Source organism: Tamandua tetradactyla, chromosome 9 (genome assembly GCF_023851605.1).
Source record: "Tamandua tetradactyla isolate mTamTet1 chromosome 9, mTamTet1.pri, whole genome shotgun sequence".
NCBI classification, from domain to species: Eukaryota; Metazoa; Chordata; class Mammalia; order Pilosa; family Myrmecophagidae; genus Tamandua; species Tamandua tetradactyla.
Window position 1 is genome coordinate 49,524,760 of NC_135335.1, and position 12,069 is coordinate 49,536,828.

Genomic DNA, 12,069 nt, shown 5'->3' on the forward strand with positions numbered 1-12,069 from the left:
ATTCCCGTCCCCCTGCCGGTTCTGATCTGCTCTTGCTAAGCTCTCTCCAGCAGCTCATGAAGAAGGCCAAACAGCCATACTCCATGGAGCAGCATGTAGAAATCTGTCTTACTTTCCTGGCCTGGAGGATTCACATCTTGCACCCTCACTCACTTAGCAAAACGCTGATAATTAGATGATATGTTGACTTTTGAACTGCTTTATCAGTCCCCTGATTAGAGGGCCCTTGGGAAAAGGAGCATCTTTGAACCTGGAATGCTCAGAAAAGATGAAAGAATAGATGACCTCTCTATTCTCACACACCAGAAACTCTGGTGATGGCAGGGGGAGCTACTGCATCAGGACAGCTGGGGAGATGCAGCCCCCAGGAGGGCAAGTTGTTGAGTGAGGCCCAAGGCATTGGGTAGAACATTAAGGGAGCCAGGACGGTGCCTCCCGAACTACCCATCTCCCTACTGGTTCACAGCTCTCTGCCCATTCAGCCTTGGGAAAGGAAAGAAGAACCAGGAAGCGGGGAAAGGAGACAGGACAAAGGCAGGAGCCATGGGGGAGGGCCATCTGGTGCCACACCTGTAGAAGGGCAAAGGCCAGACTTGACCTTCAGACCCAGGCGGACTCACGCCCTCACCCCCACCTCTTCTAGACCAACGGCTGCGTGGGGGAAGGTGTTGGGACTTTCACTTTGATAAAAGAAGAACTTTAAATGCAGTTTATGATCTTACAGCATTATTTAGTGATTCCATTTACAGAGCAGAAGGCTGCTCCCCTGAAGAGGTGGAAACAGGAAGCCATGTAGGGTTAACGCAGAAGCCAGCGAGGAAATGTTCTGACAGACTGGCATGGGGTTTCTACAGAGTGGGGGAGCAGGTAGGCTTGCTCGGATGGTATGCTTCTCCTTTCTGGTACACCTTCTCTGCAGGACCCAGACCAGCTTTATCACTAGGTATTGCTTATCAGCGACCTGTAGGGTACTTTCCATTTTCTTGGAAAACCCCAGCAGGTCAGTTGTTTTTGTCCTCTGGAAAAGTCCTTCTGGGACTGGGGTCCTTCCTGGCAGCGCCCAGCGCAGGTGGCCGTTTTGGTCCGGTAACCAGGTCTGCCTTGTGTTTCTAAATGCTGTGGAAGCAGGCAGGGGCAGAGGCGATGGGGAAGGCAGCAGCTGCTCAGAACTAAGCTTCCAGAGGAGAGGGGATGCCCTTTGTCCCCTTCGAGTCACATGGTGCCCCATATCAGCTAGCACATCTCTTCACAGAGCCTGTGCAGGAGGGGAGTGATTTTTACAGGTACTGGAGGAGGAGCTACACGGCTGTAGCTGTTGTGACATTCCGTGTTGGGGTGAATGTGTGTAGGAGGCATTGGGGTGGTTTCAGGTCGAGAGCAAAGAAGGGCCTGAAATTGTCCCCTCCCCCATTTCACTGTGACTGCTTTCCAACTTGCCACCAGAGTCCTGCTCCTCTTACTTTCAAGGAAAGATAAGATGGAAGAGGAGGAGGAGGTCAGAGACAGGAGGAGAAAAAGGGAGGGTGCTGCAGCAGCAGGCACCACCATGGCGTCTGCCAGACTCAACCCTGGCCCAGGTGCTGCCTGTCTGTCCTGGGGGTTGCTCTCGTGGGAGGGCAGTGTGTGGCCACGTGTGGCGTTCTCACGCTGGCTCAGGGCAGGGGTGATGGCATGGGGAAGGCTGAGTGGTGGGGGTGGAAGGGGCGTGGGTTGGGGCTCCCTGGTGTGCGCTGTGGTTCTGACTCTGTGGCCAACCTGGCAAGCCTGGCGGGCAGGTTGCCTGGTACCACATCCTTATCCACCCATGTCCGAGTTCCCAGGAGGAGAATCCGTAGCATCTTAGAAGACACCCGCTCAGCCTGCCCACTGAGTGCTTATGGCTTTGTGTCAGCCTCAGGGACTTCGTGGTTCCCTCAGGCTGCCCGTTTTTGACCAAGTGATAGAATCACATCGGGAGCTAAACAATCCTTGAAAGCCGAGAAGCTCTGGGAGTCGCCCTGGCAAGGCCAGTTCCGTGGGGCCATGTATTATTCTGTATCACACTTCCTGGTGCAGTGTCTGATGCCCTCCCTCAGACTGCTGGGGTAATTGCCCCTTGGGCTGGCATAGCAATGCCAGCTCTGGGTTTACCACCCCAACCCCCAAGAGTGAGAGCATGGAGCCCCACAGCCTCACGGGCCCCAACCCACTGTCAGGGCGCCCGCCCCCAACCCAGGCGCATGCAGGAGGCCCTGGGCGCAGAGGGGCAGCCACCCCACCCCACCCCCATGCGGGACCAGTCAGGACATTGAGAAGAACAAATGCCACGTGGCGGACTCTGAGCTGAGACCTGCGTGCAGAATGACTATTCAAACTGCAGCCCCCTGAGGAGGAGCTCTCTGCACCCCTCTTTACTGGACATGAGGCCCAGGGAGGCTTTTCACCCGGACATCTGGTGCTGGGTCCCTGCTCATGAGCCGTCCCCGGGTGCCTCCTGGCCCAGCACTCAGGCTCCCCCTCGGCCAACACGTGGAAGGTCTGTAAGCTGGGGGAGGGGGATGGCCTCCACAGGCCCGTAAGGAAGGTGGCCCCGAGGCCCTGGGGTACGTAGGGAGGGTGGCCCCAAGGCCATGGGGTACCCGTGGGCGGGGTTCTCTGGAAGACATTGGGGGGCCATCAGGGCTGGGGTGGACTGAGTGCTCCCAGCTGCTGGGGTGATGGCCCAGGGGTTTGTGTGGGGGAAGGCGGGTCATATGCAGGGAACTCGGCAAAGGGCAGCTCTGGTTCTTGTGACCCCAAGGAGTGCGCTGGTGAGGCTGGGGAGCAGCTCCGCATGATGAAAACTCCCTCTAGAACCAGCCCCTTGAGACCCTCCTGGGAGAGAGAAGGGGAGGGAGGGGGGAAGGAGCCGGAGGGGATTCAGGTCCCCAGGAGGCAGGAAGTGGGCTGGGCCTCTCCCATTCGTGCCTCCGGATCTTTCTTAGGCAGCAGCCCTTACTCCGGGAGGGGATGAGGGTCAGCTTGAAGTTCAGAGTTTTCATTACTCCACGGATCTAGGTTCTGGATGGAAACTGCCCTTGGCACTAAGAATCGTGGACTTAGTAACTAAAATACTCAGAACAGATGTGGGGCTGAGCTTCTGCCTGCAAGGGTTGGCTGGGCTGGCTCACAGCTGCTCCCCAGACCCCAGAGGTAAATTTTTAGGAATTTTGTGAGGCAGCTATTAAAGGCAACCATATTAAAAATTAAATTATATAAAGATGTTATAAAAGGAAGTATGTCCTCAGAAATCATCACTTGCTAATTATTTTACCCCATATCCCAGGACCTCTGCCCATGGGGCTGTTTTCCTCACTCCTGTCTGGACGGAGGGAATATTCCAGGGCGGGGCTGCTGTGTGTTCAGGGACATGGGATCCCTACGAGGGGGGGTCTACACCCCAGGGATCCGTGGATGCTGCGGACCGGGGCTTTGCTTACTATTTTGCTGGTGGTCTACACTTAAGAATTTGAGGGAGAAAATGTTAATAATGCCTATGAAACTTTAAGGTTTGTTATGTGTAGCCCTACATTCTGAATAGCATAAACACTTGAGGGTATAATCTTCAAAAACTGTTACCTGACTCAGGAAAGAAGTAGCTCACATCATTGACAGACAAACCAGTGAATAAAGTTCTGACCCATCTTCATTGTTTCAGTTTTGTCTTACTTGTGACAGTAAATGAAGGGATGGACAAACACCCATACGAGAGTGAGGCTCATAGAGCCCGTTTATGTCCCCAAGTACACCCCAGGCCTGGCTCCCAGCTGCTGTCCACTCAACCTTGCCCAGCTGCCCTTGCTTGTCCCACAGGGGAGAGGGGATGGGTCTCAGTTAAAGGGGGGAATCCAGGGCAGAAGGGCCTGCACCCCCTGTGTCAGCCTCAACAGGGTGGCACTCAGCACCCGAGTGGACCACAAAAGAGACAGACCAGCTAAGTGGTCACTCGGAGAGGGAGGGGTGCCCTGCTGTCGGCATGGGCCGTGGGCCTCTTGACACAAAGGGTGAGGCCGCTGAAGGAAATCCCTAGCTCCCTCCTTCTCCAGCCTGCAGTGGCCGTCACCCCTGTCACCCGCTGCCCAGGTCCAGCCGCAGACTCTGAAGGTCCGTGTGAGCGCCAAGCAGGGGGCCAGAGGGGAGTGTGTGTAGCAAGGTTGCCTGGAGATTCCCCCGGCAGCCCCCTGGGCAGACTCAGACAGCCCCTCCTGGCCCCCGGCCCCTAACTCTGGGCCCTCGCCCACCTGGTCTCAGTAGCCCTGGCCTGCACATACTTGCCTGATCCTGTCACTTGTGGCCCCATCCTGCTCAGTGTCACTCTCAGGCCTGGAACCTTGCTGGAGTCCAGGCCCTAGGCCCCCTGGGGCTCAGGAGGGCATCCTCTTGGCCCAAGTGTTCTGCCCGGCGGTGGCAGTAGGGCTTTGCAGACCGGCCCCCAAGGGGCATTTGGTTTTCATACATGGACAGAGTTGACCTCCCCACACCCTTGGCTAGAGGCCGTAGGACTTGCGCTTACCCATGGCTACAGGCACAAGCGTGCTGGGCCAGTTCTGCAGAAAGAGGCTGAGACACATCCTGAATTCTGCTCGTCCATGTGTTCATGCCATCTGCTGTGGGGAGGACATGCCCAGGCCACCACTCCTCCCCAGACTGGCCCCTGACTGAGAAGCAGAACTGATAGGACGGAACAGACACAGAACCTGAGCCCAGGGCAACCCAATGCGGCCCCGCCCCCGCCTAGCCCATTCACAGACTAGCCCAGCTGAGTCACAGTCCAGTCACAGACTGTTTCAACTTAAGCCAGCCCAACCTCAGCCAAACCATGGCCCAGACATAGCCCAGCCCTGCCCAGGCCAGTCTCAGCCCCAGCCAAGCCGAGCCAAGCTGCACTGCTATTTGGAGGTTACACATTGTCATCACAGCAAGATCTGACTAATACCTGCAGAAGAAAGGACTATTTGACCCAAATGCCCGAAGCACCTGTTCTAGTTTATTAGTTGCGGTTACACATTGTCATCACAGCAAGATCTGACTAATACCTGCAGAAGAAAGGACTATTTGACCCAAATGCCTGAAGCACCTGTTCTAGTTTATTAGTTGCTGGAATGTGATATGCCAGAAATGGAATGGCTTTTGCAAAGGGGAATTTATTAAGTTACGAGTTTATAGTTCTAAACCTGTGAAAATGTCCAAATTCAAGCCAGGCTATAGAAATGTCTAATCTAAGGCATCCAGGGAAAAGATAACCTTGGTTCAAGAAGGCCGATGAAATTCAGGGTTTCTCTCTCGACTGGAAAGGCACCTGGTGATCATGGCCATGTCTGCTAGCTTCCTCTCCAGGCCTCTTGCTTCATGAAGCTCCCCCAGGGACATTTTCCAAAGGTCTCTGGCTGTGTGGGCTCTCCTGGTCCTCAACAAGGGAATCTCTCCAAGATGTTTCCTCTTTTATAGGACTCCAGTAAACTAATCAAGACCCACCAGGAACGGGTGGGGACATATCTCCATCTAATCAAAGGTTAATGCCCATAATTTGGTGAGTCACATCTCTGTGGTGATAACCTAATCAACTGCCCAACCTACAGTACTAAAAAGGGACTGAACGAAAGGGCTGCCCCCGCAAGATGGCTCAGGATTCAAACACGGCTTCTCTAGGGTACATAAACCTTTCAAACCGGCACAGCACCTCCGCCCCTGCCCTGAGAACATACGACACGGCCAGTGAAGAAAGCAGGCCCTGGCCTGACTTGGTCTCCGTGGAGGAGCTGGGAGGGAGCCACACAGGTGGCATGAGTTGCATATGAGGATGGATTAGACGCTGTGATAACCGCACACGAGGAAAGCCGGGTGGCCTGGGGAGCCTGCGAGAGGGACAGCAGGGATGACATCTTGCCGGGAGGTCAGACCACACTTTTCCAGGGCCAGGGCCTCGCACCTGAGGATGAGGCGGGGTCAGCGGGGTCGGGGGCCGCGTCTCAGACAGAGGGAGCCACGTGGGCAAAGGCAGCAGGGCTCGCTGTGCTGGGGGCAGGGCAGGAGGCCAGGGTGAAGGGGGTCAGCCAGAGGGCCCTGCTCCGTGCCCAGGCCTGGCTGCTCCCTGCACTGACCCCATACCTGTGAGCACGAGATAGGTGGGCACGTGCCTGGAGCCCGCAGCACGGGTCCTGGTTTGCAGTGAGCATGGCGTGCACCAGTGAAGCTTTACACCAGGGTTTATCCAGGTTCCGTCACTGGAGGAAGTCAGCACTTGTCTGCAGATGTGGATTTTGCGTTCCAAGTACCCAACTGCAGGATGGTTCATGAAATCTTCTGTGTTCATGGTAGGAGAACATAATCACTGATAACAGCGAATAGAAATGGAAAAAGAGAAACGATTTGCTCAGGACAGTCACTGTTACATAAACTAGAAGTAGAAACGCTCTCCTGAGGGTTACGATGCTTGTTGAGTTTCCGTCTGAGTCCGCATATACTCACTCGACTAACATCAGTAAAATGGAAAGAGGAAAATACAAAGGACTCTTGTCGAACGAGGTGAAGTGTCATGTGTGGGTCCGGTGTCCTCCCTGTCCTCAGGCCGCGTGGACAGCAGGCCGCACACAGCGCGCGGTGCAGAGATGCGTCCTGTGGCTTCGAGGCTGGGCCAGGCACTGCGAGGAAGAGGATTCCTGGGGGCGGCTCGTCCTTGCTTTCCAGAAAAGAGGAAGGACAGGGTCGCTTCCTGGGAGCCTTGCTGGGGCACCTTCTCCCTGGGACCAGTCCCGCAGGCCCCCCTGGGTCGGGAAGGGCCGGCCCCTGGCTGGAACCCACAGTAGCCCCTTCTTGTGCCTGTGTCTCGTGAGTGACGTCTGCGGGACAAATGAGTGTGTCGTGGGAGCAGGCAGGCGGGTACACGTGCCATCACTGGCCCCCCCATGGCACAGACGTGTCTGTGGTGCCTCCCCAGAACTTCTCCCTGCATGGGGGCTCCTAACTGCCCAGGTGCTGGGTGTTTCCTTTTTTCCCTTCCTTTCTTTCTTTCTTCTTTGTTTTTATTTTTATTTTTATTTTTTTACAGTTTTTAGTTGTGCCTTTTTTCACCTTGATTCATTAAACATACTTCTCTTAAAGATCCCACAACCCACTCCTGTGGGATAGAAGTCGCCCCTCTCAGCATGGTGCTTTTCGCTTTGGAAAGTGGCATTTTTGACGGAATCTTATTGATCACGCAGTAGTCGCTAGAATGTCAGACAGTGACATGCACAGTCTGAACCAGACAGGCTGATGTGAAGCCGGCGGCTCTAATGAAGGGTCTGGACGAGGGCCCCAGGAGACGCGCTGGCTGCAGAAGCAGTGGAAGTCTCTCTTCTTCCTTAAAAGCCCCCGACTGATTGGGTCATCTCGGCGATGGTAGTGGCGCCTCAGTTGATCACAGATGTCATCAGCTACAGACACAATCACCTGATGATTTAATACGCCAGCCTTCCAGTGTATCAGCCACGATACAGCCCTGCAGCGAAGGTCAGGCCACGGCTTGCCTGACCAGACCACTGGGCACCATCACTTGGCCACATGGACACCAGAACCAACCATCACACCACCCAGAGGTGCAGGCATTCCCCATGCCCCGGAGGACCAGAATGAACCCTGGCCTGCTTCCTGGATGTCTAAACTGAGATGTCCGTGACCCTCCAGTAATAGACCCCCACACAGTAAGTAGTAAACTGCATGCAAGTAGCAGGAGGTCACTTATTCTAGGTGGGATTTGGAAGATGTTTAATTCTTGACATATTTGTAAAGAGCTTCTGGTCTCCCTTTCTACATTTCCTTCACAATTGACTTGTATTTAAGAGTGGGGGAGCTTTGATGTGGTTTCACCTAACAGTACTCCTACAAAATGTGAGAAATACTTAATACCATATTTTAATTGCACACTTAACAGATCATATGAATCATCTCTAGCTTTAAACTAAACGGTAGAAGGGTGTACATCTGAATTTTAATGCTTGAGTTTTAGTTTCTACCACTGTCCTGATGAAAGCAATACAACTAACTGCTTGTTTATTTACCAGTCAAGTACTAGTTTGGGTTCTCAGAGAAAATCCAAAATAAGAGATATAACTCCTTTTGGCACTTGGCCTTTTCAGAAAACAGGCCAAAAATCCAGGTTACTTACAAATCCTACAAAGCTGTAGCGTTTTCTACAAGAAACTGTCCAGAGAACAAACCAAAGACACAAGAGCTCAGTGTCTGACCAAACTTCTGAACACTGTGGGAGCGCTGGCCTGTGACACATGCTCGCAGGAACCAGGGGCGCCTTCGGGGGTGGGTTTTTGCACCCCGTGCACCCACTCTGCACCAGCCATCGTGGCAAATGATTCTCCAGGGCGATGCCTGATGAGCTGTGCTGCCCCTCCCAGGAGGCCCAGCTGCCTGGATGCCTTCACAGCAAGGGGCTGGCGTGGAGCACGGGATAGCGGGGACTCTCGGGGCCTTTAAGTTACTGCTCGAATTGCAGGTTCCTATTGGGAAAAGAGTGCATCAAGATAACTCGAAAGTCTCTTTTACTGCAACTTAAAATGTAAAGTATCTTATTTTAAAACTTCTAAAATTTGAAAGCAAGATGCCCTAGGTTAAATAATAGAGTTTTCCAAACCCAAATGTGTTTGTTTGCAGCTGTTTTTTCTGCTTGAAATAAATATACAAACAGCTCCCTACGACACCTAGCTGGGAGCGCTGCTGGTCTGACGACCTGTGATTAAATGCCTGCACAATCTTGGCTGCTCACATCCCCTTTTTTTCTTTGCCTTGGCGTAAGGGTTTAAAACATTCTAGAATAGACACTTCTGCTAGCCTTACACCAACAATTTCATCCCAGACCGGACACAGACCGGACACAGGGCGTTCTCTCCATCCTTCTCGCTCTTGGGCGCCCCAGGCCGTGTCCCTTCACCGGCAGCAGGAGGCCTGGCTGGAGGCAACTGCAGGCGCCGTCTCATTATTTTGATCAGTTCAGTCGTGGTGACTGATGTGGTCCCAGGAATGTGGCTTTGCCCAGGGCAGGAAGCTGCTTCTCGCCGTGTACCCCCCCGCCGCCCCTGGGATTTTGGTAGGTGCTGCGCTTGGAGAAGTCAGGCAGTTGTTGCTCCTGGGTAGACGGTGCAGCACTGTTGAAAGTTCTGGCGGGTGGTGGGGGCTCCAAGCGGCCCGGCCTGGCCACAGCCATACCCCTCGTGTTCCCAGCCCTGCAGCCCAGACGGGTGACGGGCCCCTGGGCCTTCTCTAAGAACAGGGTGTTCCTGCAATGCCGGGCGCCAGGGCAACTTGCCCTAAATGGGTCGATTTCTTTTAGGGCTTTTCTAAAAGTCTCTATTTTAAGCCCAGGTAAAGAGTTGGGGCTCCGGCTCCCTACTAACAGCCTCCGGCCCATGTGCAGTCCATTCATCCTCAGGCCTCACGTTCTTTCTGAAGGAGGCCGACTCTCCAGGTGGCCGGCTGCCTGCAGGAACCGAGGGGTCCGGGCCAAGCGAAGGTCCCAGGGAGCAGCTGTTGTGGCCATCAGTGCCCACCGACCACTGCTGAGCTCGCCCAGGCCGCCGCCCACAACCACCCACAGCTGCCCACCGAGGGTGCAGGGCATCAGACTGCGGGGTGGGGCAGACAGGCAGACACAGCCCCCCAATCTTCGTCACCTCCTGCACCCCAGACGAGGACCACCTTACCAGACCCTGGGGTCAAGCGCGGGCTGCTGGACTGTGTGATGGCTGGCACTGGCCGCAGGCCCCCAGGGGACAGGTGTCTCCCCCAACATCGTTGCCCATCCAGGGGCCCCTCCGGGAAGCTGCAGTGGGAGGACATGGTCACAGGGGCACCCTGCTCTTGGCCTTTCCTCGGCAGTCCGGCCGGCCCTGAGCAGGCATGGGAAGGGGGCTAGGGTGTGCCAAGTGTGCTGGCTGTGAGCCACCTCCCCATGCCACAGCCGCGCATCCCGTGTGGCCTGCGCTAGGCCGCGGTTGGAGACGGGCAGCCGGGAATCCTTCAACGCAATTGGGGACTTGGGGTCTCCCCCACTGAGGGCCTTTTCCCAGCAACAGGGAGTCCACCTGCTGGACGCTGGTCAAGGGGAGGGGGCGTGAAAATGAAGATCTTGGTGACTACAGCCAGAGTCCTCGCTTGGAACTTGGACAGGTGACGCTTTCATGCTGATGGAACCTTCCTGCTGCGTGGGGTGGGAGGCTGGGGGCCCAGGGCGGCTGTGGCTTGGGCAGGCGCGGAGCACATGGGCGGGGCAGTGGTGCACATGGGCGTGGCAAGAACTGTGGGCAGGGCTGTGGTGCACGTGGGCGTGGCAAGAACTATGGGCGTGGATGTGGCGCGGGCAGGGCTGTGACGTGAGCCGGGCGCGGAGTGCGTGGGCCCCGTAGGGGTGGGGTCTTCGGGGGCCATCTTGCGCAGGGAGAGTGAGCAGCCCCAGTGCCTGGTGCTGAGAAAACAGCTGGAGACCTGACCCCAGGGCTGGGTTGATGCCAGTCCTGCCCATGCGTGCTTCCGCCAGGGCCCCGGGCGCTCCAGGCCGCGCCTGTAGGGATGCTGCGCCAACACCACCCAAACCCTAAATCGTCTTGCGCGAGGGGCCGCCGCCTCCTGAGTGCGCACCCGTGAGCCTCAGCCTGCGCACCGCTGACACGCGCGTGGTTGTGCGCAGGTGCGGGGCCCAGGCCTGCGGGTTGCTGCTCCTGCCCGGCCCCGGGGCCAGCTGTTCACTTGCAGCAGGGTCAGCCTCCTCTATTTGTGCTCCGTCAGAGGCACCTCCCTCCCTGCAGGCTTCCAAACACCCATTATCTGGGGAGGGGTATGGAGGGCCACAACGGCTGCCCCATGAGCCAAGCCCAGCACCCCTCACCTCCCCTGAGACTGGCCCCCTGGACCGGCGGGGTGGACTGCCCGCTACCCGACCCTGGTCTAAGAGCCGTCCCCCCCGCCCCACTGCGGAGTGAAGGACACTCACCGGGTAGGGAGAGTGGGTAGGTGGTGAAGTCCCTGTGGTCCCCGCGGCTGGACGCCTGCTGGCTGGCCGTGCCACAGCGGCCAGGAATGTGTCCCTCTAGGCCTGCCTAGGGGTGGGGACGCCGGGGAGTTTGTGAGGCTCAAGGGGGTGCAGGGGAGAGGGACCCAGGCCAGCTGTGTGAGGGCACAGGAGTTAAACTGCAGCCCCCCTCCGATGCCCCAACCTCTCTGCAGCCACAGCCCTTGCTCTGGTCGCTTTCGAGCCCAAGAAAGGGCAGATCAGAGCCACTGGCCAAACCCTGTTACCTTTATGGGTTTAATATGTTAAAGGGGCACTGTAAGGCACCGAAGAGAAACTGCTCAGTAACTTGTTTCAGAGTAATTATGAAGCTTTTTGAGGCAGAAAAAAAAAATCAGTTCATATCTGAAATAGATAGCCAGTAGATTAACACATTAAAACTTTAAGAACCAAGTCTTAGGAAACTGGATAAAAACAGAAGTGAAAGCTTATGAAAACCCACAGAGGGGAGACTTTTAAATTTGAGGGTGTGGGTGAATGGTAAGGGACTGGCAGAGCCGACGCGGAAATGAAGAACTTTGTATATTCAGAACTCCAAGGTGGATGGTCACCTGCGCCCAGCCGCCGGGGGCCGATGGGGTAGGGGCTGGGGCGGGATGGGGGTCTTCCCCAGCCCCCCACCCATGGGCAGCTTTGGAGGAAGAGCTGGGTTCCTCGGCCTCATCCCACCAGAGCTGGGAGCTGGCCCCGAGCGGGATCCTGAGAGGCTCCTAATGGGGTTCCTGACCGGGGGGCACACAGGCCCCTGAGGCCGCGTGACGCCGCTGACCCCCCTATGGTGAGGAGGGGGCCCGGCTTTCCTGTAGTCGGTGGCGGGAGGCAGGGCCTGGCTTTGGGCGGCTCGAAGGAGCCTGCAGAGATTAGAGGGGATTCTGCAGTGAGAACACAGAAAGCCAGACAGGAATCGTTTACCCTTTAAGCCCCATTTGCCGCTGCCGACACTTTATGAGCTTCTCGGAAAGGCCACGGTGCCTCTCCTGGGGCTCCGAGGCCCC

General features: G+C 56.2%; 1 protein-coding gene across 1 annotated transcript in view; it reads left to right on the forward strand.

Annotated features, from left to right (window-relative positions):
• The window catches only part of LOC143645692 (uncharacterized), a 5,628-nt gene extending 1,963 nt beyond the window's left edge, over window positions 1-3,665 (forward strand). Inside the window, exon 4 of the mRNA XM_077114900.1 lies at window positions 467-3,665. Within this exon, the coding sequence (XP_076971015.1) occupies window positions 467-576 (110 nt within the window). The 3' untranslated portion in view covers window positions 577-3,665. The remainder of the gene's footprint in view (window positions 1-466) is intronic.
• The last annotated feature ends 8,404 nt before the right edge of the window (window positions 3,666-12,069 follow it).